Here is a 26,953-nt window from a genome sequence, read left to right on the forward strand (position 1 = left end):
CCCCCGAAAAATGTGACGGAAAACATCTCTCCCCCTCCTTCCTGTCGGGGACGTCAGACCCCCGTCGGGCAAATCCTGCCGCTACCTCTGCTTACTTATTTTGGGTGTCCGGAGGCTGTTCCACGGGTGTGCATAAACATCGGTCGGAGGGCCAAAGTGAATTTTTGATTTAACACCGAGGGCCGCTCCCAAACTTTGATGTTTCCACTGTGCTTCCAAATACCTCCAAGAATTGCTTTTACACTTTTTTTTACGATTTATTCTCAGTTTTAATTTTACTTTTATACATAGGCCTATTATCGGTGTCGGGTCGTAAAAAACAATGTGTTTTATAGAATGTTGCTTGGCGAGCCGCACACATGGGATTTTAATTTATTTTTGCGGGGCGCAAAAAAAAATCGTTGGCGGGGCCGTGCAGCCCGCGGGCCACACTTGCCCACCTGTGGGCTACCCCTTGAGGAAGCTTCGCAGATTTTCCCATCTTTATCTCTTATAATGATTTCACACTGGGTCCATCAGTGGAATGTGTTAAAATAAAAGTACAATATTGATCATCTAGGCCCTATTCTATAGTATTTACATATTTTTTCATTTATTCTCAGCATCGTGCTATCGCTGGGAAACGTGGCGTTATTCCTGTCAGGCATCGTGATGCTGTGTGCAACAAGTGTAGTTCAGGCACCGTTCCGTGATTTTCCACGTTCCGTTCAAATATGTTTTGCTATCATGGTTGGCTTCTACATATTCAAGGCACTTCTCGACACTATTCACTACAACCACTTCACCGCCTACGGAATACACACAGTGCACCATCTACTGACGATTACGTTATATATGGTGTTTCTACTTGAGAGACAAAACGGTCTATGTGGGGTCCTGGGCTTAGTGTTCCAGGCTGATTCCGTATTTATCGACACCTCAAAACTGTTAAGTGGCATGGATAAGGATGAAAATGAACTCGTTAATTTTACGTGGATAAATAAATACACTGGAGCCACTGTAACGTTTTCAACTAGACTTATCCTGCCAGCTACATTAATATTCTTATCATTTACAAAAAATAGTATATTTACAATGGATCTTATCGTTGTAATGTTCTATTTCTTAAGTTTAGTATTTTTTACTATATGGAATTTGCTGATGTTCCGCAATGCAGTCATGGGTTGTGTTCGTTATTCTCATAGACTGAAGACCATGACGTTTCAAAGAGCCATTGAAGGTCATTCGGACGCTTGTTACCGGCAACCTGGGAGCCAAACGTCAGATAGTCGATTGAGGGTGAAACACAATGATTTGAGACGTCTGGCACCGTGTTCGAACACCAACATAGCGACAACGCGAAAACAACGTGATCGTTTGAATAATCTGAAAACCCCCCAAAAAATTCCAATATCAGATGCGATAGGGCAACTGCATACAGGTGAACCTTCACAGTCGCACCATGTGTTTGATAGAGACCGGTGGTCACGGGGGCGGTCGATCCAAGTGGACCGCCGGAGTTCTAGCGAATATGACCCACCTTCAACTATAAGCGATGTTGAAGAAAATGCCGTTCGCTTTGGCGAAAAATATCCGCAACGTCTAGATACTATATCGTGGTCAACATCTGAGAATTCTGGAAATCATTTTCTATCGGACGCCGGACAAGGGGTTACTTCGCAAAACTATGTTCTAGACGGGGGACAGGCTGTTATTTTTAATACAGTTACAGATAATGTGTACTATCGTCATTCGATTCCACCAAACATGTATAATAGTTATGTGCATCTTGATGGTAATGTTTATCTCGAAAGAAGGGAAGAGAGTCGACCAGGGCCCTCTGACTCGACTGAATATAGACATAGTCGACAGCCACATCCAGAATCTCACAAAAAGGGTGAAGTTAAGGACACACAGCAGCAACAAAGCCACACAGATGCCATGGGGCTAACTGCAAGTGAGGCAAGACTGACCTCCCAACTTGCCTACACTGACAATACAACTGAAGTCCGTTCACCTTGCAGTAAAACTGTACTAGAAGGAACTTATTTACCGAATAGTATACAACGGATTCATATTCCTGATATGTCCGCCTATCCGCAATTTGGTGAAAACCAGAGTATATGATAATGATACTTCATTGTTCATTTTTTTGGCAATAATATCCTTGTTGTAAAGTTGTACTTTCCTGAGCTGATGTCATAAATAGTTTTGAGCCCGCATTACAATAAACATCCTCAATCTCTTGACATGTATTATACTATGCGGCACATAAGCACAGTTTATAATTTTGCGGTAATATGCCACTAATTCTCAATTGGTTCACTGAAAATTGGCAGTAGTGACTGGCTCAAGACTAAATTGTGCTTGTGTGCACGTTGGTCGCTAGGCCTATGCCCAAGTCTATAATGACGTCATCAGCTCATCAAAGAAATATCTAATTTAATCTTTTCTAGAAAATATAACTTGAAGAAACAAAACATAATTTTGCGTTTCCTAGATATAGGCCTGTCTCTGTTGTTATTTATGTCCATAAAGAAAGAAGAGTGCCGTTAACTCAACAAAAGAAAAGATTATTCTGTTACAAGTTTCTCCAATAAATTGTGAGCGTCATAGCCCAGTTCACATTTTGTGTTATTCATTTACGTCATGTTTCATTGAAGCTAACTAAACACAATATCGCTGAGGCGGATTTAATGTTTTATCCCACGGGCCTATTGATACCAGCGACTTAAAATTTGAATTGTAAGGGGACCTGGAGGGCTTCCCAGAAAAATCTGTTTGTAAATCGCTCATTCATGGCCGTATTAGATTACATAAATGGAGAGGAATTTCTTTTGAAGGTGAAGTCCTCAGAACCTGTATCATTCTAACATGTTAACTGTCGTTGTGGAAGAGAAAGGGCATTCATTTGAAGATCCGGGATACGGAACCATGTACCCAGTGGCGGATCCAGAAATTCTAAATGAGGCCCAGGGAGGAACTTTAAAAAATGAAGGGTCTACAATGTAGGCCTATTTAAAATTTATGATTACAGCACCTCTAGATGTCCGGAAATGGCACTCTCAGGCTTAACTTTGAATATTATTTTCTTGTTTTTCTTTTGGGAAAATTATGGGGAGGGGGCGGCTAGCCATCCCTCCCCCCTTGAATCCGCCACTGAGACCTTTTTCGTAGTTTCAAACATAACAACTGACTAATCAGGCTAGGGCCATGAATACCTGTTTGTCCAACAAAGCGTAGGCCTACCCGTGTAGTCCCATAAACGCACTCGTTTACGTACGTTTTTTTTTCGGGGACAGGAATATCTATGGGGCGGTGCTTAAAATCAGGCTCCGGAGGAAAAAAAATGTTTGATATGTTGTAGAACTGATTTTTCTAAGACAGAAAAAAGTTGTTTGACGAAAAACTGAGCAACGGTGAATGAGATACAGATTTTTGAATATTTAAAAACTGGGGGAAAAAGGTGTAAAAATGGGTGATTACGCCCCTTTTCCCCCCAGTTTTTAAATATTAAAAAATCTGTAGCTCGTTCACCGTTCCCCAGTTTTTCGTCAAACTTTTTTCTATCTTGGAAAAATCAGTTCTACAACATATCAAAAATTTTTTTTCCTCCAGGGTCTGACTTCAGAACGGTCCATATCTAGGCACAATGACTACAATTTCAAAACGGATATGGCCTGAATACTTTTTAAATCATTATTGTTCAAACTATCATTGATGTAGAGTAGCGAGAGGGATTGATCTTTGATCATTTTCGTCAATGCCAACTAAAATACAGTTTTTTCAATACCGTATATGACCTACAATCTGATTCACCGTAACGAGGACAATACCAAAGTTAAGTTACAGCCTATAATAAGAAATCCATTTACATTGACCTATTTCCAAACGCCATATTGAGCAGGGCGGATGCAGAGATTTTCTGACGGGGGTGGGTGGGGCACAATATGAAGTTCACGCCGCCACGCCTACCTCCACCCTACCATATAGGCCTGATACGGTTGGTGTAAATATGTGTTAAACAATCGAGCTCCGGATCCTTTCTCCACCTGCTGCTGGATCTCCACTGAACTCATGGGTGCACTCCCTTTTCCCCTTCCTCTCTTTAACTCAAATTCTTCTCCGCTTTTTTATTTTTCGCCTTGACCTCATGCCCCCACCCCCCACGCTGGATCCGCGCCTGTTGAGCATAAAAGAACAGTAGTCAGGACCGAGCTGACGCAGTTAGTGCGACAGATATTACGCACATATTAAAATAGAATGGTAATCAAGAGTGGAGGTTTAACATCCCTTGAAATTCGCACGTTCATTCTTGGTAGGCCTACATCCAAAAAAACAAAGCTAAAAAAAAAAACAAAAAAAAAAAAAACAATCATGCTGGAGCAATTTACAAGATAAGTTGTCACGGATCAACGTAATATTAAAAAATCTGCATGGACCGGCCGGCCGGCCTGCAAGGCTCAAAGAACAGGTAGGCCTACTGTACAAAACAACTGGTCCGATAATAGGAGTCGGTGAACACAACAAGACCTTCAGCAAAACAATATAAAAACATGCTGTGAAGAACCATTTTGAAAAAGAAAATAAAATGATAAGGGAAAGCGTAGAAATCCTACCGCAGAAATTAATATTTGCAAAGGCATTGGATCAGCGGTGGCTCCAGAAATTTGCCGACAAGGGACCCGACATGTCCGACGAAGGGTCCGAACCAAGGGGCCAACTAGAGCCTCGGTCGGGGTCCCGGAATATAAAAAATCCATGTAGGGTCACATGGGCAGTTTTTATGGCTTAGAGTATGCTCCAAATTGTTGTGCTTTTAGACCATGGATTGGCAATCAAAATAACGTTATTTGGATAGGCAAATCATTGTTTTTTCCGACGACCTAGTCGTTGCGTTGGGTGACAGGAGATCCAGGCCTGTCCGACGGGTGGGAAAATTCCCCCTGCTGGCTCCACCACTGCACTGGATGACCTCTCGGCTATCTTCAATAATGACTATTTAAGTTAACTGTTATGTGAACAGCAAAAGCTGGGCTGCTTTAACCAAACTCTTAAAGATATCGTGACACTGTATTTAAAAAACCGAAAGGTCCACTGATTAATCTCAGATAAGAAAGTATAATAAATACTCCAAGTATTGAAATACACGCCATCGTGTTGGGATTCAATATTTCGACATTAATTATGTCATCATCATCATCATTCCTGATGATGACATAATTAATGTCGAAATATTGAACCCAACACGATGGCGTGTATTGTATGTACAGTATTATACTGTATTTAAAACAATAGCAAAAATGAGAATTGCATGTCCCCAGTTTTCCTTATCCATATAAATTATTTTTCTCAAAATTTTGTTGGTAATGGTACTCTTTTTATTTTTCTGTGTCCCCATCTGATATGTAATTGTTTTATTGTTTATGGGTCTAAGATTTGTTGAGACCCTTGACGGAGGTTCCGGTACTAAGAATCAAGATCTTTGAACGGTTTAATAACTTGCATAGAGGGCGGCAAACAAGTAGACCTGAGACGACGTACGTGGTAGGCTCCGCATCATCAGTGCGGAAAGAGCGCGCGCTTAAATTGAATGTCGGCAATGTTGGTGATTTTTAACAAAACAGAGAAGAACCAAATGGACAGCCGAAGTAATAAAGCAACAGCTGGTTGAAAATTTGTCTGACTGAAAGGTTTGTTCATATACATACTATTCAACTTACCGTAAATGTTTGTAGTGTTTTTATTATATTATAACGTAGGCCCTAGGTAGGAGACTAGAGACCTAGGCTAGGCCTAGGAATAGGTTAAACGGACGGATGGACACGGCAGACGAGTGAAACACCACCAGAGTGACTGAGTGAGTGGCTAGGCTCTGCCTCAGCCAAGTCTAGACTAGAGCTACTCTCTCTTACTTGTATTCTTGGGCCGTTGTGAAGCATGAATGCTTATATGGCCCACTCTTCCTCAGGTCACAATACTACTTTGTTGTGGCGTAAAATTTTGATGGGTGCCGATCCAGTCCATGTGGTAGGCCTAGGTCAAAATCTGATGGATTTCACTGATTTCACTGTCAAATTTGCTGTGAGTTTTTTTTATGTAAATCTAAATAAAAAGTCTATTCCCCAACCGCTGATTTAGGATGCATGCATCCCTAGTCAACACCGGTAGAGTTTTGGCCTGACTTGAAAATATTTATTGAAGATGCATTCACCAACTCATCAGGGAGATTATTCTAGACATCAATAACTCTACATGAAAAAGAGTACTTTCTTAAATTGGTGACACTACAGGTTTTATATAACTTAAATCTATGCCCTCCGACAAGAAGTAAACTAAAAAAATGTAGTAGCTGCATCAACTTTGACCCATCCCCTGATGATCTTAAAAATTTGTATAATATCCGATCTAAGTTGTCTACTCTAACGTTGGTAATCCTAGAGTTCTACAGTAGGACCTAATTATCATATGGCAAGTCATGCAATCCAACTACTAATTTAATAGCCCTTTGAACAGCCTCAATTAACTTAATATATTGCTTTTGGAGTGGGTTGTTCCAAACGGGGCTATTTATCTCAAGATGTGGACTTACCAACGTCTTATATTATATGCAAAATACTTCAGGGCTAATGTTAGTAAAAAGTCCTTTTAATAATTCCTAACATAGAGTTGGCTTTATTAATAACGCTAGATTTATAACCATCCACAAGCAGGCCTAATTTATATTAAAACCACATTAACGCATTTCATTGGCAGTGGCTGATCATATGCAAATTATTATCAATCATTGATCAACCCAGGGAGTTGTCTGATCAACCATGCCATAAGTAAGTAAGGGGCCTAGTTGGCCCCTCATTTTTAGGCATCTGCAAGGTTGTTTCTTTTGAATGATTTTGTCCAACTTATAAATTAAGCTTAGTGTTAATAATTAGATTAGTTGTTCAAGATCATATTCAAGTTTCTGTTTTCTTTGAATAAATCTTCTTTTTCCTGGTTATGCAACATGCACACCATCGTGTCAGGATTCAATATTAATTATGTCATCATCAGGAACCTTATCCAAGGTTTCTCGTTATACGCACACAATGCTACTCTCGAACGGATTTTGACAAAAATGAAATTTATTTTAAATCTGTAGTCTTTTACTTTATATTAATACTGTATTACTACCAAAGTATAAGTAAATGTGCCACTTAATTCATGTATTTAATTTTATTCATTTCTCTGTTAATACACTACAGGCAATTTGTACAAAACACTAAATGAATATTACTATAACACGCAATCATGTGCGCTGACGAAACTCCAAGAGGCCTAATACAGGGATTCTTACTGTCCAGTGATATCAACCAATCGGCTATAAATCAAAAAGTTAAACAGAGGAGGAGAAGTCAACGCTCGCTGCAGGAATTCCCTAATAGCAAAAGAAGAAGCAGCACTGTTGGTGTTAACAATGTGAGTACATGACTGAAAAAAATAATACTGAAATTAAATAAACAAATAAGTAAATAAACTATAATATAGTGCACAGAATTTGCTGGTCTCTCCTGCTGTCAACTGGAGAGTCGATGACGCTCTAATGTGCAATCATAAACCCGTACATTCACTGCATCGTATATCCGTCACCCAACGAAACCCACTCCACTGTCCGTGAGTGCTACACGATGCAATGCCGGCAGTGCTGATTGTCGGTGACAGTACAGTATTTATGGATCGTCATTAGAAACGATCCATTGTGCGCACATTGTGGCAATGCGTTTTCCGTAAAATCACACCAGCCAACGACTGTCGGAGGCAGTGATTGCCTGGCTTAAAAGGCATTCAAATTCAGATGAGTCCAGAATCTGTGCTTTTAAAATACCAAATCAATAGCTTAAAATGTGCTCTTTTATTATATTTAAAGAATAAAATGCAACAACAATAACTTTTAGATTTCGGTTGGCAACACATAATTTTAGGAGTTTTTTCAGTGATAGATCCAGGGGGTGTGAAAAATGCACCAGTTCTTTTGCAGAAAACGACAAGGAATATTATATTAATAATTATATACCTCAAAATGTGTAGTTTTATGCTCCAGTTTTTGCAATTTTTATGCAATTTTATTTCATGAATACTGTACTTACACAATTTATAATAAATTGTAAATATTAATGTTTTTGTTCTTAGGCTAGCCCTAGAAAAAGGTCATTAAGTGAGCAGTCGCCAGGTAAAAGGACGCGTTTAACTCCTAAACAATTCAGTTCACGTACTCCAGAAGTATCTGCCAAGGTTGCTGTTACAAACCGTTTGCTTCGCAGTGCCAGTCGGGCTGCAGCGTCCAGTTCATCTAGAAAGATTTTACAGGTACCGGCAAAGGAAATAGATGCCCTGACACCAAGGGGTCTCATACAGGGATTTCTTAATGATGGTAAGAATTTATTTTATGAACATTTTATTAATAATTTATTATTATTACTGATATTAATATTATTATTGATATTATTATTAGTATGATTATTTATTTCATGGGTGGGCAAAGTGCGGCCCGTGAACCACATGCGGCCTGATGGTGATTTTGTTGCAGCCCGCAAAAATAAATTAAAATCCCTATGTGTGCGGCCCACCAACCATCTTTGGCTAGAAAACCCCTTGCTTTGTATGGTCCAATAGTGATCATGTAAAAAACTATATTAAAACTGAGCATGGGGCAGTATACAAGCAGGGCATAAAGGTTTTTTTGGAAGCACACTGGAAACATCAAAGTTTGGGTGTGAAATAAAAAAAATTACTTTGGCCCTCCCCCACCGTTGTGCCCACCCCTGATTTATATCCACAGCCCGGTCACAATATTATTGATAGTATTATTGCTAGTTACTATAAAATGTAATTATTATTATATTGTTATTATAATATTGTTAATTATTGATGTGGAATATATATGAAAAGTTGTAGTGATAACAATAACTTGTATATTTTGTTGATGCGTTTGCTTAAGTTTTTAATATTTTTATTGCTGAATAATGATATAGAGATAATCTACTACTTTTTTTAACTACTACAGTATGATTATATATATACAATAAATAACTTAGCTTAAGATATTGTTGGCTAATGTATACTTTACATGTTTGAATATTTTAAGCTGCTCCTGAAACACCAGCAGTTCATCGGTTAGATTCTCCTCCCACTGAGAACTTTGCATTGCCTGGAATATATGATGACGAAGAAATTGGCACTCACAAAGGCAGGTTCGTATCAAAAGCTGTGATCACATTTGATACATTTTTGTCAAACTTAACACAATGTATTTTAATGTAGTAGGCCTTAATATAGCACATTATACCAAAGTGTCAGTGCACTTAAAAAGAAAGTAAATGAGTGGTGGTGAAAGGAATACGCTATACAATTCCTATAGTAACGAAAAAACAAGGAGGTTGATTCCAGTAACCACAAGTATCAGTGGCAGATCCGGGAAATTGAAATATTGGGGATAAATTGAGGTTGACATTATGTCACATTCGTGATGTGTGATATGACGTGATTGTACTACTACCCGTAAACTCGGTCGTGTGTGGTACGATGCATTGCTAGCCAATTCGTCATTATATCGAATATCAGACGCACAGTTCTGAAAGTTGGAAGTTAAAATTAAATCGAGTAGAAGTGGTTAAACGGGTCAACAGTTGAACTCAGCTCAGGTCGACACTGTTTTGCTTGTGGTTGTTTCCGGTTTTTTTGTTTTCTACCCTAACTCGGTGGTTTTGGAGTTGATGCAGCTTATTAATTACAATATCAATCATCAGTCAGTCTGCACAAATTGGAAAGCCTGGATAATAATAAAAAGCATCGTTTCTATTAAATTTGGCAGTAGACCCATGCTCCTGCTGGGAGCCTATTTTCAGTAGTGTGAATGGGTTTAAATCATCCTGATCTAAACCCTGGGCTTCTTTTTTAGAACCCTTTTTTAAGTACAGTAGCTTCACCTTTTACAGCATACTGTACGTCCTTTGTTATGTAGATTAAATGTCACAAATATCTTATAAATTAAATCTAGAACATTATGACATACTGACAAAATCTTTTCCTCATTATCTATCACATTTAAGACCACTATCTCCTCTGCTGGATGTTGATTCTAGTGTTCATGGTTCAAGCCGATTGACTCCAGCCAGGCTAAAGCGTCAGAGACAAGAGCTCAGTTACAAGGAGTTTTTTTCGGGTGTGCAGAAGCGTATGAAGAAAGGGCCTAGAGTGGAAGAGGAGGCTGCAGCAGAATTAGAAAATGATAAGAATAGACCAACCCTGGAGGAACTTGCTGGAACGGTAGCATGTTTTGCCAATTTTTAAATATGCTATATATATATCTGTCTCTTATACACATCTAGATGTGTATAAGAGACAGACTTTATATTAATACTGTATTTTATAAAACATAAATTAAATTTATGAGTTATATTTTCAGTTTTCATAAATTTTTGACAATTTTTTTCAGGAGGAGATTTTGTCATCAAGCCCTCCAAGTGACAGACGGATACCACGGAGACACAGACTCTCAGGTGGTATACAAGGTTCTAGTGTTTCTCATGAGGTAGGTGACTCTCAGCCAGTTACAGAGCTTCCAGAATTCCAGATTAGCAATGCTGAATCTGATGAGAGTATCACCGATGATGAGTTAGCAGAAGGCACCCAAATTTCAACAGAGGCAGGTAATGAAGGAGGGGATGGCATCCTTGATGGAGACTTTGGAGAAAGTGATAACAAAGTTACAACAGTGGCACCTGATACAGAAGACAGTGGAAATCAAAGTGGTGATGACTTAGAAGATGGAAGTCTCAGTGGTGGTGACTTGAGAGTAGGTCTTACTGGAGTTGCAACAGAGGCACCTGATAAAGAAGACGATGAGAGTCTCAGTGGAGATGACTTAGGAAAAGGTCATACCAAAGTTGTGACAGGGGCACCTGATGAAGAAGATGATGGAAGTGTCAGTGGAGATGACTTCGGAAATGTTCATACAGAGGCTACAGAGGCACTCAGTGAAGAAGAAGGTGGAAGTCTCAGTGGTGATGACTTAGTAAGTGATCACTCTAGTCTTGCAACAGAGGCACTTGAGGAACAAGACAATGGAAGTCTTAGTGGTGGTGGCTTAAGAAAAAGTCATACCAGTGCTGTGACAGCGGTGCCTAATAAAAAAGACAATAGTACCATTAGTAGTGGTAATTTGGGAGATACAGAAATGGAGACAGAAGCATTAGGTCCAGACAATGTTGATGAAGAAAGCAGAGTTGCAAGAGCAACAGAAGAGGAAGTTGAAAAAATCTTGCAAACCACCAGCATAGAACCTGAAGAATTCTCTGACATTGAGGAGGATACTGATTTAGGAGGAGTTACTGAAGATGCTACTGAAGATTACCGTAATCTTCAAACACCAATCATTTCCAAGAGAGCTTACAAAACTCCAGTTCTCACTGAACGAAAGCAAAAACACACTCAAATGGAGAAAAGGTATGTCAACCACATTCAGGTAACTTGAGGCTTGATGTCTGTAACATTATGTAATGCAAAAAAACATTGAATTATTATCTGACCTACAGCAATCATGGGTGGTGTATTATCCATTAACATTACTCACTTTATTACCAATATTCATCCCATTTTCATAATCAATTTTTTCTTTAGTGTTGCCCCAAAATCCAAGACGCCAAGAAGTGGAGGATCTAAGAAGGAACGCAGCCAACCACCTCTACCAACCAGTTTGACAAAGAGTATCTTCTGCCATTTCTCAAGTGCTAAGGTCTCTAAGGAAGCCCTTGCAGCTGTTGAAAAAGGGTAAGTGTGAATGTAGTAAAGAGAGGTATTGGCTGTGGAATGTTTACACATTTTAAGTTTAGCCATGTGTAATTTTGTGTTATGTTTTGTTTTTCTTTTTTCTTTTCAGAAGTGAGCAATTTTTCAAAAGATTGACAACAGATTTAAGAACATATTGTAAACATGCCAACCGACAAACTGTTGAAACGACAGATATCGAATTGCTCATGAAAAGGTTTGAATTTATTTTTCTATTAATTTTTTTATTTTTTTTTTGGTCATAAAAAGTGTTACTTGTCACTTATAAGTATTATTATTATTTGGTAACGTATTTAGTATTCAGTTCGGTAGCGTGCCAGGTAGGGAGTAAAAATAAACATTCCTATTGAAAGTTATTCTCTTTCCCACTGCTTGCCTACCTATATGTCATTTTGTCTAGAAAGTGATGTTGCTTGTATACAAAGTAAGTTGGCCTTCTAGGGAAAATTACTATTTTTTTCTGAATAAGTGACAGATGCAAAAATAATGTTTCTAAATGAGCAATTCAGTGTTATAATAAACCGTTACGGAGTGTCAATCAGACTTAACAACTGACCAATCAGAACAGACCCAGGAATATGCGCCGCCTACATGTGTTGTCCCACAAACACGCCCGTTTCAATTTTCAATTTATTTATTCAGGTATAGTATGAGAAAAACATACAAGCACAAAGGCCAACATAACGTAATCAATAAAAAAAACCTCACCATTGGCCCCTTGGAAACCTGGGCATAACAGAAGACCATCAAGGGTAGTAATGTTTTTACAATGTCATTTTCTGGGACCTCAGCAACATTATCCAAAGAGCATGGCTTATCGGAAAGGTCTATTGTGACATGCAACTTTGTTTTTCTTCCTCACAGACAGGGCTTGATAACAAGTAAGCAATCTCTCCAATCTTTGATTGAGCAACATCTCCCAATGGAGCATCGCAGAGAGTTGATACCAGTGGCTTACGCAGGGAACGTAGTCAAGCCCAAGATGTGATCTTTCCAACATGCAGTGTCAAATAGCTGTGTATATATAGTAAAGATCTTATAATTACAAGATAGTACTCTCTGCCATTCTATGCATAGCAAGTAGAAGTGTCGATGTTCAGTAGAAAGAAACATAAAAAGTAATCACTTTTGAGAGAGGGCGCCCTAGTTGTTACAATGGTCGTCATAGAAGTTGCACACAGATACGCTATCTTTAGTTAACGATCTCTAAAGTCAAAGTTAAAAAGTAATCACTTTTGTGTGAGGGCGCCCTACACTGTTATTACAGAATCTGCATGCAGAAAACGCGGAGAATGCGATCTTGTAATTGTAAGATATTTAATATGTATATTATGACAGTTTTTGAATGAGAACATAGGGATGTGATTTTACATGCTATGGCGAGACTGTTTCATACCTTGTGTCGTATACATTATTTTTTTTTTAGCGTCTTCGTAGGAGGGCGCAAAATAACATTAAAATGTTAAATTTTATTTTCTATTTAGCAAAATTGGTTCTAACAAAAGCATAAAAATAAAATGTTCAGTGTTATGAGATAAGAAGTAATTGAAGGCGCCCTTTGACCCTCGCTTTAAAATTTTCGAATATCACATCTCATTGTCATTAAAAATACATTGGCGATGTGAACAAGTTCAGTAATCGCACTGATAAATGCTTAATGTGTACTTGGTTATAAGGGAAAAACGTCTTGCACTATGGTGGCAGCAGGTGACGGTGTGATAAAATATTTTCACTTTATACTTTTTATGTAGTGTTGGGTGTGCTAACAAGCTAAAAATAAGCAAATAAAGGTATAAAAAGACTTAACAAGGAGTTATTGGAACACGTTGTACATTCATACTTGTATATAAAGATGTTTATTTTAATTTTAGAGTTTCTCATGTTATCGCTACTCAATCATTTGTTAACTGATTTTTGGAATAACATTATTATTCATGTATGTAAAAAATGGAAATATTTAGTTAGAATGCAATTATGTAAAAAAAATTGGACTAGGAAAAGAAGTTTATTGATTTGATTTTTTTTGAAAATTTTTTAATTGAATTTTAAGGATGGATAGCATCCTTTGTTAAAAAGAAAATTATAATATAAATGTAGTCTACTGTACATATTCGTATTTATTTAATAACTAAATATTATGAAAACACATTGTCACCATTGCGTAGGTTACAACCTATGCTGGCTAGGTCAATTCAACATGAGGTACAGCATGGACCCATAGATTGATTGCTTGATTGAATTTTTGCAGTGTAAACACAAAGAATAGCCTATGAAAGTCTAAAAGACTTATTTGCAGTGGGGTCCTTCTTGTGGTGATTGGACAGTACACCGGGAGACAATCCCCTACTCTTTTCCGAAAGAGTGTACTGCGTTGTTTAACATGCACATGGGCCATAAATGCATACAGGACCATAAATGCACACAGGACCAAAACCTTAAACGTCTCATCTGAAAGTTTGTGCACTATTGTAACTTGTATTTCAGCCCTCCAGCTGAAACACAAGGAGAGGCAGCAATGGGAATTGAAACGAGGGACCTAGAGATCGCCACAGTTAAGATTTATTGCATATTCTTTAGCATTTTGATAATCAATAGTGAGCAGAACAGACTCAATCTTCTGTGAGTCTGTGACCGTCGTACGTTCTTAGCACAAACTGTGTTATCTCATGCGCAGAAGACTACTTAGTGACGTCATTATGTTCTACTGTCATTGTAAGCTTCCTATAATCAATGCAGCAGCCCCATTAGCCTCTTTCCATACTACCAAATTGTATTAAAAAAATATCACACAAAAAGTGTGATGTATTTTGATGAATGGGTATATTCATAAAAAATCAAAAATAGTGTGGACACAGCTTTAAATGTTGGTCTTTGGTGTTATTTTAGAGGTTACTAAAGGCATGAAAAGTGAAATAGAATTTTGTATAAGATTGCTAAAACAGAATTGGTCAACACAAGAATAAATTTTTTTTTTTTAACTAACTTGCCACTTGCAGCTTTTGCATTCATATGTATTTCCTATTACAGTATGTTATAAAATAACTCCTTACTGTAATTGTAGTAAAACTTTACCGTATTGCTTTGGCAGAATTAAGTGAAAAGCATAAAAACAAGGTGTTATTTGCTATATTAGATTGTTCTATTTTTATAGTTAGATTCATTCACATAGTTTTCAAATTAAAAAAATGTTTAAATGGTGCTCAAACCGATTGTTGTGGTTTCTTTTTGGAAAGTCCAAATGAATTGTATCCAATCACCACTACCAGTAAGCAAAGCACATGGTCAAGCCTCATTTGTGGCGCTCTACCGAAGTGTTCCCAAATGAATGAGGAGACTTGAGTTATGGTATCAGAGACAATAATAATATGTTTAAATACCATCTTTAAATTTATTTCATTCTCATTCTACATAACTCACCACATGCAAGATGGAAGTAATGCTTTATAAATCACATCTCATTAAGCTGAGCACTCATTGCACCTGAGTGTTGTTGGCCGACCTGATTCTATAGAGAACACGACAAATGCGCAACAGATCTTTTTAATGACGATCCGTTCAGACTGTCACCGAAAATCAGTAGGCAGTGTCACATTGTCTATCACTCATGGGGAGCAGAGTTTGATTCGCCAGCTGTAGTATTGCTATATACAGTAGAGTACATGTTATTAATAGTAACAGCATTACCTGAGAGGTCAGATAGCACATGTACAGATAGCACAAGTACAGTGACAGTTGGGAGTTGTGTACGTAAGCTGGAAATGGAGAGTATAGTTTGAAATAAAACATACAAGAAACTGGAGCATTGTTGTGTGCCTAGTTATTAAAGTATGCGTACCGATACTGTGTTGTAGTATCACTGTCACAGGCCACCGACAATCAGCAGATGGGGTAGCGTCGCGGAGTTGAATTTGCTGTACGATGGTCGTACAACACAGTGAGTGCCCAGCTTAAGGGAGTGAATTTTTTTTAATCATAAAAAATCCTAGATTTGAACCTTTGACCTAGAAGACTGGCATCATAACTACTCCACTATCATATACGCCATTAATTCAAAGCATGTTTATTAATATTTCAATTCATTTTGCATTTTCCAACATTGTCTAAGCTACCTATTAAAGGTGTCCTCTGGGGGAAGTTGCAACCCATCATCATCGTCATCATCGTCAATGTTCTCAATATCACAAAACTCATCCTCAAGTAACATACTGTCTTGAAATTCCTCTTCATTAAAGCTAGCTGCAATTGGATTTGACTTCCTTTCCTTTCTTTTCCTCTTCTTCCTCTGTAGCACCTTAAATTGTTCAAAGCTCTTAGAGATGTCCTCATCTGTGTAAGCTGTCGTTTCCGATGAACTTTCCTGAATGAGGTTGGAATCGCCAGGACCAAATGTCTTTTTATACTTTTCAATTTCCTGATTTATCTTCCCTAAGTCCATGTTCAGAAAATTAAGAGAATTCTGAGAGTGAACGTGAATAGGAGACATGTCGATCGCTGAGGGAATAGGATCATCTGGTTCGTATTCCGGATCTGGTGGTCCCATATCTGCCTGGGCAAGTAATCTGTCTACTTCAGCTGTGTTTGCGCTTAGTTTATCACGCACAAATACAATGATTGGGGTCCTGCTGAATATTCTTAATGATGCTAGTGTATGTCTGAAAAGAAAGATAATAGTGACAACAATAATTATAAATCTTGGAAAACAGTATAATAATTCAGCAACACAAATACAGTAGTAATGAACAGAGGGTCCCCTGACAGATGGAAAACTCTTGTTTGGTGTCAAAGGGAGAATTCCCCTCCTTGAACTTGATTAAAGACCTGTCCAGCATGTACCTGTATAGGCACATCATGGCTATATATGGGCATAAAAAACCTTTGGTCAAAGAAAATTTGTTAATCTGGACAGTGCTTAAGGTGCTGCAATCACTTTGGTTTGATAGGCAAATTGATGCTTCTAGTCGTCTGACAACCTCAAGTGTCGCCTGACTTGCTTGTTTGATGGAGGGAATTTTCTTATGATCCTGAGCCGATGCCACCACTGGCTACAGTTTTACTTCAATGGATTCAATATGAAGTTCTGAAGTAAATATTAATTTTATGTGACAAATAAAATGTGATATGCCCATATTTGGGTGTATTATGACATGATCATGACCATATATGGGCACATCACACACATTTTACACATAAAAATTGTATACAGTAGTGTGGACAAAACTTTACAAGTGGAAGGCGCTGAATCATAGAGTGTGATTCTTTGTCTAACTCACAAATTATATCTGGTTGACCGTGAAAACCACGAATACACTAACCTAATAGTAAACGTATGCCTATCAAGAATTTCTTGGACCTTGTCATCACTCTCAACGTTGCCAGATGCTTGCCAGTATACACGACAAGTGCCTAAATCACCAGTCAATCGTACCTGCAACAAAAAATATCCTCCTGATCTTGTAAATATACGGTAAAGCAGATCCATGCAGAAACTGCAATGATGTAAATTTTTCATACATGAATATTACACCAGTGGGGCGTATTTAGGAGTCTTTAATGGGGGAGAACACCCCCTAAATACGCCATTGTATTACACAGGACGAGTGCTAATCGAACATGGGTGCTATGTAGAAGGGTACGTTTGCTAATAACAATTCACTAGGAGTAGTTTGGCACAGTGGGAACTGGAACTGGGCTTTTAATCCCTTGCTTTGCATTAAGCTTGTGTACTTGAGCAATTCAATTTATCTTCTGTGCTTCTCTCCACACATAAGTATAAATGGCTACCTAGTGGGGTTGCCTGCTATGGCGTTGATAAGGAACAAGTGGATCAACTATACATTTACCCCAAGTATCAGGACATTCAAATTTTCTAATTCTTCGCTAATCAAGTTGGAGTTGACCATGTCACAGATATGTTGGAATGTGTTGTCATTTAAACATCGCAGCCTCACACTGTCTTCCGGTTGCATCCGTCCTGGTTTTCTTGATGTCGCACATTTATTAATCTGATAAAAATAAAAATTTATGTTTTTATCAAGGAGGAGCCCAGAAAACTTGAATGATACCTTGAAAGGCTACGTTTCAAACTTTTAACTACAGTATCAATTTGATTGGGCAACACCTCAGACAACATTTTTTTTCTTGGCCTTGTATCATTATTAATATTAGTTGTAAATTGGTTCTATTTGACTCTGTTGATGTCCATTTAAACAGTGACGGCTCTAGGATATATTTTCTGGGGACGCTGAGCTGTCCGACAGGGGGGGGGGACTTCTGGGGGAAGGGTTTGAGAGGGTGTTCCCCCTCCCAACTGAGATTTTTTTAAGAATAGGAACCTCTGGATAGCCAGAAATTTCTGGAGCTTCTACTATACATACCGTTCTGTTAAACTGGCCAGGACTGTTTACATTAAAATAGAACTTTTTCCTAAAAAAAAAAGAAGACAATAAATATGTGTGGTCATGTTTTCTTTTTATATAAATTTATTATAAACATATATATAACACTTAACAAATTGTCTTTTCATTTAATTGGTAATAAAATAGCACACACACTAGAGTAGTGATGTCTGGGGTAACTGGAGGCTTGGACAGGTCAAGACACCTCTCCCGCCGGATCCCTGTCTATGATAAAATATAATACTGTACAGACTTTGCCTAACTCGATAATTTTTAAGTCGATCTTATTTCACATGCTAAATTGTTGATTTCTATTAACGATCTGCAAGTCAAATTTGATCAAAGTTGAACAGTTTTTCAATGCCATTTTGGATTCGACAGGCAAGTTCAACTGTATACTTTTTAGTACCTTTATAAATTAGTAATAATAATAATGATACTAGGCCTACTTAGTAATAATAGGGTAATAATATCAATAATAAAGGTGACAACAACAACTACAACAATAATATTAATAATAATAATAATAATATGAGAAAAATACCAATAAAACACCAATAACAATAACTTTTTAAATTACTATTATTAAATTAATAATACTAAGACTAATAAATAATAATAATTAAAAATCGAAAATTATCTATTATTTATATGGTACTGTAATAATAATATCAGCAAAAATTTGAACAATATATAATATTAATGCTAAGACTAATAATTAATATTAAAACTAACAGTAATAAAAACAACAATAATAATAACAACAATGACAACAATAATAACAGCAATAATAATAATAATAATAATAATAATAAGTATAATAATACTTAAAGAATTAGTATTTTATACTTGATGAATTACTCCTACAAAGTGTAGTACCAGTAAATGACTTGTGGCCGAGTTGACTTGTGGCCGAGTTGACTGGTGGCCGAGTTGACTGTAGCCAAACTTTTTGTAGCCGAGTTGACTTGTGGCCGAGTTGGATCGAATTCTTTAAAAATACATAAATAAATGAAGATACAGTGAAATATAGGCCTAACTAAGGCCCTACCTAGTTATGGGAAAGTATGAAAATGAATTAAAAGAAATGAATAAGCCTTACTACAACATGCAACATTTATGTTACCAGTATCAGTGTTCCATACATTCAACCTTCGGTTGGTGGTCGGTGCCACTGTACACCATCCAAAACGTGAACGAATTGATCGACTACACTCCCTAGTGTCTGGACGTTTCTTGGTTCTCCTGGAATCGGGTCTTATCCTACCTATCTAGCCTACACCACTACTAAAAAGGCAGCACTTCCTCGCTACCCCCTAGCCTAACCTACAGTTAGTAGGAGGAACAGACTTAGGCTAGCTGGGGCCTTCGTAGGCCCTTCCCCCAGTGGCATGGCAAGGGCCTAGCCTAGCCTCTAAATGTATTATAAATATGTGTGTGAGTTGTTATATGTTCTTACTTCTTCTTTTCAAGCAGCCTGTTTAGTTTGCTGAGCCTTTTTTCTTTCATAAGTGATGTGCAAACTGAAAAAGATCTTAATTCAGGACAACACAGAATTGACGGAACCGCTCTCCGTAACATCACCATGGGCGCAGACATCTTGAAAACTTATGAGGATATGAATCTACTACTTTCTAAAAGTGAAATTTTCTCATAAATATCCCAGCAATTCGGTATTTTGTATGATATTAAATGAAATTGAATACTGTATTTTATAAAAAATATAAGCAATTATGCTATGGAAGGCAAACCTAAGTATTAAAAGATAAAAAAATTCCAATAACAGTAAAATAATTGTAACAATGCACGCATATGCAAAAATGGACTATGCCTCATGTAAGAAGAACAACCATTGGAACCTGTTTGCAGTGACAAAGGGTTTGAGCATGTTGTGTTAGTACGTACGAACCGAGAACGTGTGAGTTTAATTTAATTTGTTATGCCTGAAGTTGCTGAAAGAAACACAGAGTATCTTGTAAATACTTATTGTATTGTATTATAATTGTATAGGTGATAAATTAAGGATTCGAACATCTCAAATTGAGGCTAATAATAGTTAGATAGTATTTAGCCGCAGAGAGAAACATGTCGATCGCATTCGTCCCTCAGCGACAGAGAGGAGGAAGAGCCATGCCTGATCAGGCAACAGTTCAAAAGGTAGGCCATCATGCTTTTTCTGATTTTTGTGTAGATCGTTGATATCGGAATGGGTATAATAACTAAAATAGAGGCCTAGATAGGCATTTTTTACAGTTTTAGTTGGTAAAAAGATCAGAAGATAGGCCTAGCTAATGCAAGAAGTACTCATTTTTTGTACTGCACAAAGTTTCAATGATTAAAACATGATTTTTGAGCTGCAAACTGGTGAAATTTAATATGAAAATAATATTTTTAATATATTATAGTAGAATAACGGAAAATATAAAAATATATAAATTAAATATTAATATGTATAAAAATATCCCAGAATGTAAAACTGGTTGATATGCGACTTGGTTGAGGCCTGACTTTGTTGAGTACCAGAAGGAGAGTTAAGAAGGAGAAACTTGGCTGCCAGCCGGGTACTGTAAATGCTTGAATAAGCGCTGCACCAAACCTTAATTTTTTCGCTAAGCAGCGCACTCGAATAAGCGCCACAGCATTTAATCAATAGTTATAATTATCCTGTGTGTAATGAAACACTTTGAGAAACAGAGTTTTAAATACAATGTATACATTGTTAAAATGAATAAATAACACAATTAAGACACAAGCATTTCTTTAAACGTTTATTTACGATGACATAGGACCTATAATAGGCCTACTGAATTACAGCAATATGTGAGGCAGGTAACATGGGAACAGGCATGGAAAACGCCATGCCAATATTTTTTTTTGTAAGCACAGCACTGAAGCTTCTAAAACTATTTGTACATTTGCGTTAATTTTACTGGCATTCAAACCTTCTAACCACTATTTAGGGAGGAGCTCATTTTATGACATGTCTTTTATTTACTATCAGATGCTCGATGAAAATAATCAACTGATTCAAACAATAATGGATTTTCAAAACAAAGGCAAGGGTGGAGAGGTTGCTCAGTAAGTGATTTTACAAATCTAGTTTTAATGAACATTTACTGAATGGATCATTCCGAAGTGTCATTCAAACATAACAACTCAGTAATCAGAACAGTGCTAGTAATATGCGCATGTTTAACAATCACACATGTTGTCCCACCAATGCATATGTTCGTGTATATTTCAACACTGCCATTTTGTGGAACCTTGGCAACAATATCTAAGGGCCGGGGCTTAGTGAAAAGGTCCACTGCTGCCTTGACCATTGGTTATTTCTTGTACTTTTTAAGTATTTTGGTCAAATAGTCCATATATTATACTATTTATATCATTTCATACAGTATATCCAGGATAATCCAATATATTATGTTATTTACTTTTGTATTGTATTATATTAATATTAAAATATATAATATTAAAATTGCCTCTTCAGATACCAGCAACTTTTACATCGTAACCTTGTGTACCTTGCAACACTAGCAGATTCTAACCAAAATATGCCATCAATTGGGGGAGTAAGTATTTTGGTTTATAAAAAAGAGATAGCCATTTCAGAAATAAAAAAATAATTAAAAACTAATTGGTATCTATAAAATTTACTGCAACATCAAATTAAATTAATTTACTATTCATTGTTGTTCCTTATTTCAGAATCCGGGACAAGGTGGTCAGCCACCATCATCTCAAGGAATGCATGGCCCACATCCACAGGCTATAATGGGTTCTCATCCGCAAGGCATGCCAGTAAACCAAGGCATGTCAGGACACCATCCACAAGGAATGCCTGGTGGTATGCCACAAAGCATGCAAGGTTCACATCCACAAGGAATGCAAGGGGCACATTCACAAGGCATGCCAGGACACCATCAACCCGGAATGCCAGGAGGCCCTCATCCGGCGAACCTATCTGGTTCACATCAGCAAAACATGTCTGCTTCCCACCAACAGAATATGTCAGGACCCCATTCTCAGGGTATGTCAGGACCCCACCCGCAAAGTATGTCAGGACCACATCCCCAAAGCATGACCAGCTCACATCCCCAAGGAATGTCGAGTCCTCACCCACAAGGAATGTCCAGTCCCCACCCACAGTCTATGCCTAGCCACCATTCCCAACAAAGCATGGCCGGACAACATCCTCAGCAGAACATGGCAGGATCACACCCACATAGCATGACGCCACACTCTCAAGGAATGCAGAGTGGAGCCGTGCAAGGGCAGCAACAACAGAACATGTCTCCATCTCCACACTCAACCTCGCAGACTGTGTCAAGCCAAGGGCAACAGAGTATGCCTCCTCCAAGTTACACGCCAAGCTCAACTCCAAACAGCGTCTCTGATTCAGCTTCTGGATCCATGCCACCACCAGCTGCTCCACCAACGTCATCTGGAATGCCCATGCAACAACTCCAAGGTATTGTGTTATTTAGTATTGTTTATCAAATTTTTATTATGATAATATTGTATATTAGCAAGCATGTTAGTACTTATCAACTCATGATAATGATTGGTAGATCTATGTGTTGTTGAATTTATGGTGTGTGCTTGTGCTTGGAAAGATGCAGGATATACTTATCATAATCATTTCTGCCGTTATCAGCCCACTGCAGGGCAAAGGTCTCTCCAAACTGAAACCATCCACGTCTGTCCTGTGAGCTTATACTGTACTTGATAAAATATGGCGGTGATAATTATAATTTTGCACGTTTTGTCTAGTGCTCTCTTACACAAATATATGTGTATCATAGTGTGGTAATTGTATAAAGATTACTTACTTCCTTAAATTTTTATTCTTGCAGGACCACCTGTGTCCCAACAGCAAATACAATTACAACACCAACAGCAAATGCAACAACAAATTCAGCAGCAACAACAACAAATGCAGCAGCAACAACACCAAATGCAACAGCAACAACAACAACAACAGCAGCAGCAGCAACAACAGCAGCAGCAGACAATGCCTCCATCACAGACCCAACAGCAAACCCAACAGCCTATGTCGTCTACAGCCGGATCACAGCCAATGACCACACCTAGCAGATACTCGGACAGCATGGGTGGCGGGGCATCATCAGCTAATTATCCTCATCCGACTATGGGACCGCCACAAGGTAAAGGTAATTAAATAGTTTGAGGTAAAGTAGTATCGCACCTCTGTTATATTGCACATTGCATGTCGCTATTTCTGCTCTCCGTCTATATTTGCGATAAATTTTATAAAGGCATGTACAGTTAATGAGCATTGCTTTGGACTCCCTATTGAGTCGTAGCTATTGTGAGGCTGAAGATATGATGTGATTGCTAATGATGTGATGGTGGGTCATAGTGCCAATTGATGATGTCTTTTTTTATGGTGATGTGATTGGTGGTGATATAATCAATAATGATGTTGTGATCAACAATGTCAAGATTGATAATAATGCAGTTGATAATCATATCTATTTTGTGTAGTGGTTATCACACCAGCCTAGTTATCTGAAGGTTGTGGGTTCAATTCCCACCCAAATCACTTGGAAAATTTTTTCGCAAGTATTTGTGAATGTCCTGTGTATTCGGTACGATAACACATCAGGTGGGGCAAAACATCACTCCTATAATATGTCTTTGTTAATATGATTTGTCATGATGGTTGATCATCATTGCAGGCGGGATGATAAGTTTGCAACAACAGAGTATGATGCAGCAGCAACAGCAGTCACAGTACCCAATGCAATCAAAGTATTCATCGCAAGGACAAAGTCAAATGATGATGTCAGAACAGCAGCAAATGGCATTCAGAGGACAACCACAGTCCGGTAGGCATGATACTTAATATTATTTGAGCTGATTAAAAAAAATGTCTGTTTTGCAACTATTAATGATAATTATAATATTTATTTGTAATTTGTTTCTTTTTTTATGAATATTATTTTCAGGTCAAACATCTTACAGTCAGTCCCAGAATTTCCCACCTCAGTACCCCGGACAACAAGGCTATTCATCTCAGATGCAGCGACAGAACTTTCCCCCGAGTGCTAACATGCCACCAGGCAGTCAGTATTCTGCAACACCTGGGAGCTACGGAGACTACCCGCAAGGTCAGGGAGCTCCCCCTGGGTATGGGTATAGGCAGCCCCAACCAGGCCAACAGCAGCAGCAGCAGCAACAGCAGCAGCCTGGGTATGGAGGATATCCACAGGGCCAGTATCCAAGCGGTTACCAGTGAGGTTGTACCAGTGACGAACTAGAGAAACTCAAAATGATAATGATCAACATCTCTAAAGCTCTGTCAAGATTATCAAATTTTCTTTGACAAAAAAGTGTTGTATACCTATATATAGTCATGATGTGCCTATCTATGGTCATGATGTGCCTATATATGGTCATGATGTGCCTATATATGGTCATGATGTGCCTATATGTGGTCATGATGTGCCTATATGTGGTCATGATGTGCCTATATATAGTCATGATATGCCTATATATGGTCATGATGTGCCTATATATGGTCATGATGTGCCTATATGTGGTCATGATGTGCCTATATATAGTCATGATGTGCCTATATATGGTCATGATGTGCCTATATATGGTCATGATATGTCACCATGACAATATTTAGGTATGTTTTTGTCATAAAAAGTTTGGTAATCTTAACCGGGCTTAATGATGTTGGTTAGTGAATGAAGTTGAATCCTCGTCCTTATGAACGACTCATAAGTAAGAACTTAACAGGTGAATTTGAGCGTGGAGTGAACGACGAGAAAAAAGAGTTAGGCTAAGCTTTTGTCACCCTTGCCGTTTGACTCGACTAGTTGCTGGTATCACTTATGTCGACTTTCGCCCTCCGCACAACTACGGACAACTGCAAGCGATTAGGCAAACTAAAGTAGTTGCCCATAATAGTGTTTATGTAACTTAAGACTGTAGCATGTTTAACCCCATGCAACCGTACCATATTTCCATGCAACCGTACCATAATGTGAGACACTTTTTATACCTTGTTAAACTCTCGCCAGAGGAGAGTGGAAAATTTTGTTTTCTTATTTTTAGCAAATGGTTTTGCCAAAAACATTTAGGCGGAGAAGAAATAAAATTTTATTGTTGTGGATGTAAGCAGTGTAGTAAAATGCTTTAAATTTATATAATTAGGAAGAAATATACGTAACTTATTTTTGGAAATTTGAAGGCAGCAATGGGCTTAATAAAAATATTGAAAAACATTTTTTTGTGGCGGCAGTTGCGTTAATTGGCCAAAGTGAAATTTTATTTTTACTCGAAATCACAATTATTGGCGGGTGACGGGCTCGCTAAACAAGGTATAAAAAAAGTCTCGCCTAATTGGATACGTCAGACTACAGCTGTCACATAACCCTTTTCAGTTACTTGTCAGTTGGTTCGGATTGCAACAGCATAGAACATGGTTCAACTGATTCATGAATATTCATTTGCTTTCAATCACATGAGCATTTATGTGTTGATGTGTGAATTGTGTTTGTGTTTTATGTTATCTCAAATCGCACAACTCGCTGGCCATTTTCCAAAAGCCATTTGATATCAGTTAAGTTGAGTCATGTTGCAAGAGTAGCCTAAGCTTAGCTTTATGCTGCTGTGATTCAATATTAAGCTGTCTGCAGTCCAGACTATCAAATTTTCTTTGACAAAATATTGTATTGCCCATATATAGTCATGATGTGCCTATATATGGTCATAATGTGATGTCATCGTGACCAAAATTGCTATTTGTGTGTGCTCCCAGATGATGTGTTGTATAGTGTATTTAAATGTTGTTTGCATTGTTTTTATGAAATGCCTTTATAATTTAACTGCATTTATAGCCTTTCCTGTGGTAAACTACTTCATATTCCGCATAATGCACCTTGTAATAAAAACACTCAGATTATTCTTTAAGCCCCTCCAGACTAATCAATTTTACTTTGCAAAAATATGCCTAAATATAGTCATGATGGCATCACTTCAGAACTATATGTGGGCATACGATAGTTCTCTGTTCTTTGTAAATTTTATAGTGTGGACAGAGCCTTTGTCCATACAAAAATCTGTTGTATGCCTATATTTAGTCATGGTGCGCCTATATATGGTCATGATGTGATGTCATCATGACCATATTTAGGCATGTCACGTAAAATTGGTTAGTCTGGAGGAGGATTAAATACATCTACTAGATGTGAACCTATTTTGACTGAAAGGTATAGTGTATCAATTATTTTGCTTATGTTGGCTGGGAGTATTTAAAATGTTTTTGTTTATGTTACCAAGTAGTATGGAAATTATTGTTGATTACATAAACCATAAAATAGCAATGGCCTGATAATCACGTTTCTCCATATTTTTAATAAAGGTGGAACTTGAAAGTCAGTACAATAACTATGCTTCTTTTTGTGTCACAATGTTTATCATAGCAGCAGTGTGCTATGTACTGTACTATTTTGTATAACACCTTCATGTTTGTACAATCGCATAGCTTTTTAACTGCTGCTCCAAAGATTTGGAAATCTGGAATTACTTAAAAACAACTAACACGCGCGAAAATATTCGATTATATATGAATTCTTATACGCTGTCCATACTAAGTGATGTTAATTATAAAATATAGTTCTAAACCCAATTAAGTGTGTGAAATTAATATGCAATGTACGTAACACATATACTTTGCATGTGTTCACCGGGAAGATTATGAAACAAAATGGACAGTGTGT

General features: G+C 37.7%; 4 protein-coding genes across 6 annotated transcripts in view; 3 read left to right on the plus strand and 1 right to left on the minus strand.

The window, feature by feature from the left end:
• LOC117123079 overlaps window positions 1–2,594 on the plus strand; it is a 7,357-nt gene extending 4,763 nt beyond the window's left edge. For both annotated transcript variants that reach the window (XM_033268906.1, XM_033268907.1), the window contains exon 2: window positions 603–2,594. In XM_033268906.1, the coding sequence (XP_033124797.1) occupies window positions 603–2,106 (1,504 nt within the window). In that variant the 3' untranslated portion in view covers window positions 2,107–2,594. The remainder of the gene's footprint in view (window positions 1–602) is intronic.
• A 2,898-nt stretch (window positions 2,595–5,492) lies between these two features.
• Window positions 5,493–13,802, plus strand: LOC117123046 (centromere protein T-like). The gene is made up of 9 exons (XM_033268867.1): window positions 5,493–5,672; window positions 7,221–7,434; window positions 8,146–8,386; window positions 9,101–9,206; window positions 10,065–10,281; window positions 10,451–11,460; window positions 11,635–11,784; window positions 11,894–11,998; window positions 12,667–13,802. The coding sequence occupies exons 2-9, from the start codon at window positions 7,267–7,269 to the stop codon at window positions 12,788–12,790; spliced, it is 2,121 nt and encodes a 706-aa protein (XP_033124758.1). The 5' UTR covers window positions 5,493–5,672; window positions 7,221–7,266; the 3' UTR covers window positions 12,791–13,802.
• A 662-nt stretch (window positions 13,803–14,464) lies between these two features.
• LOC117123047 (putative ribosome-binding factor A, mitochondrial) lies at window positions 14,465–19,815 on the minus strand. Its single transcript, XM_033268868.1, has 5 exons — window positions 19,657–19,815; window positions 18,177–18,225; window positions 17,643–17,804; window positions 17,115–17,227; window positions 14,465–16,454 (listed from the first exon to the last, which is right to left on the minus strand). The coding sequence occupies exons 1-5, from the start codon at window positions 19,794–19,796 to the stop codon at window positions 15,908–15,910; spliced, it is 1,011 nt and encodes a 336-aa protein (XP_033124759.1). The 5' UTR covers window positions 19,797–19,815; the 3' UTR covers window positions 14,465–15,907.
• Window positions 19,816–20,064: 249 nt separating this feature from the next.
• LOC117123075 (glutenin, high molecular weight subunit DX5-like) lies at window positions 20,065–24,615 on the plus strand. 2 transcript variants are annotated; one of them, XM_033268903.1, is made up of 7 exons: window positions 20,065–20,354; window positions 21,199–21,275; window positions 21,688–21,769; window positions 21,906–22,668; window positions 23,054–23,371; window positions 23,900–24,049; window positions 24,170–24,615. In XM_033268903.1, exons 1-7 carry the CDS (start codon window positions 20,283–20,285, stop codon window positions 24,457–24,459), a joined length of 1,752 nt encoding a protein of 583 aa, XP_033124794.1. In that variant the 5' UTR covers window positions 20,065–20,282; the 3' UTR covers window positions 24,460–24,615. The 2 variants fall into 2 exon arrangements, with proteins under 2 accessions (XP_033124794.1, XP_033124795.1); XM_033268904.1 differs by having other exon boundaries at window positions 23,054–23,365.
• Window positions 24,616–26,953: the final 2,338 nt, after the last annotated feature.

This window comes from Anneissia japonica, unplaced genomic scaffold, assembly GCF_011630105.1.
Source record: "Anneissia japonica isolate Jap-2015-1 unplaced genomic scaffold, ASM1163010v1 scaffold2999_len715162_cov194, whole genome shotgun sequence".
NCBI classification, from domain to species: domain Eukaryota; kingdom Metazoa; phylum Echinodermata; class Crinoidea; order Comatulida; family Comatulidae; genus Anneissia; species Anneissia japonica.

Coding starts and splice junctions, on each gene's coding strand:
- LOC117123046 (XM_033268867.1), top strand. CDS start 7,267: ATGTGCGCTGACGAAACTCCAAGAGGCCTAATACAGGGATTCTTACTG. Junction 7,435..8,145: donor GCACTGTTGGTGTTAACAAT/GTGAGTACATGA, acceptor TTTTGTTCTTAG/GCTAGCCCTAGAAAAAGGTC. Junction 10,282..10,450: donor TGGAGGAACTTGCTGGAACG/GTAGCATGTTTT, acceptor AATTTTTTTCAG/GAGGAGATTTTGTCATCAAG.
- LOC117123047 (XM_033268868.1), bottom strand. CDS start 19,796: ATGTCTGCGCCCATGGTGATGTTACGGAGAGCGGTTCCGTCAATTCTG. Junction 17,805..18,176: donor CTGGCCAGTTTAACAGAACG/GTATGTATAGTA, acceptor TATTTTTATCAG/ATTAATAAATGTGCGACATC. Junction 17,228..17,642: donor TGAATGTCCTGATACTTGGG/GTAAATGTATAG, acceptor TTTTTGTTGCAG/GTACGATTGACTGGTGATTT.
- LOC117123075 (XM_033268903.1), top strand. CDS start 20,283: ATGTCGATCGCATTCGTCCCTCAGCGACAGAGAGGAGGAAGAGCCATG. Junction 21,276..21,687: donor AAGGGTGGAGAGGTTGCTCA/GTAAGTGATTTT, acceptor TTGCCTCTTCAG/ATACCAGCAACTTTTACATC. Junction 21,770..21,905: donor ATATGCCATCAATTGGGGGA/GTAAGTATTTTG, acceptor TCCTTATTTCAG/AATCCGGGACAAGGTGGTCA.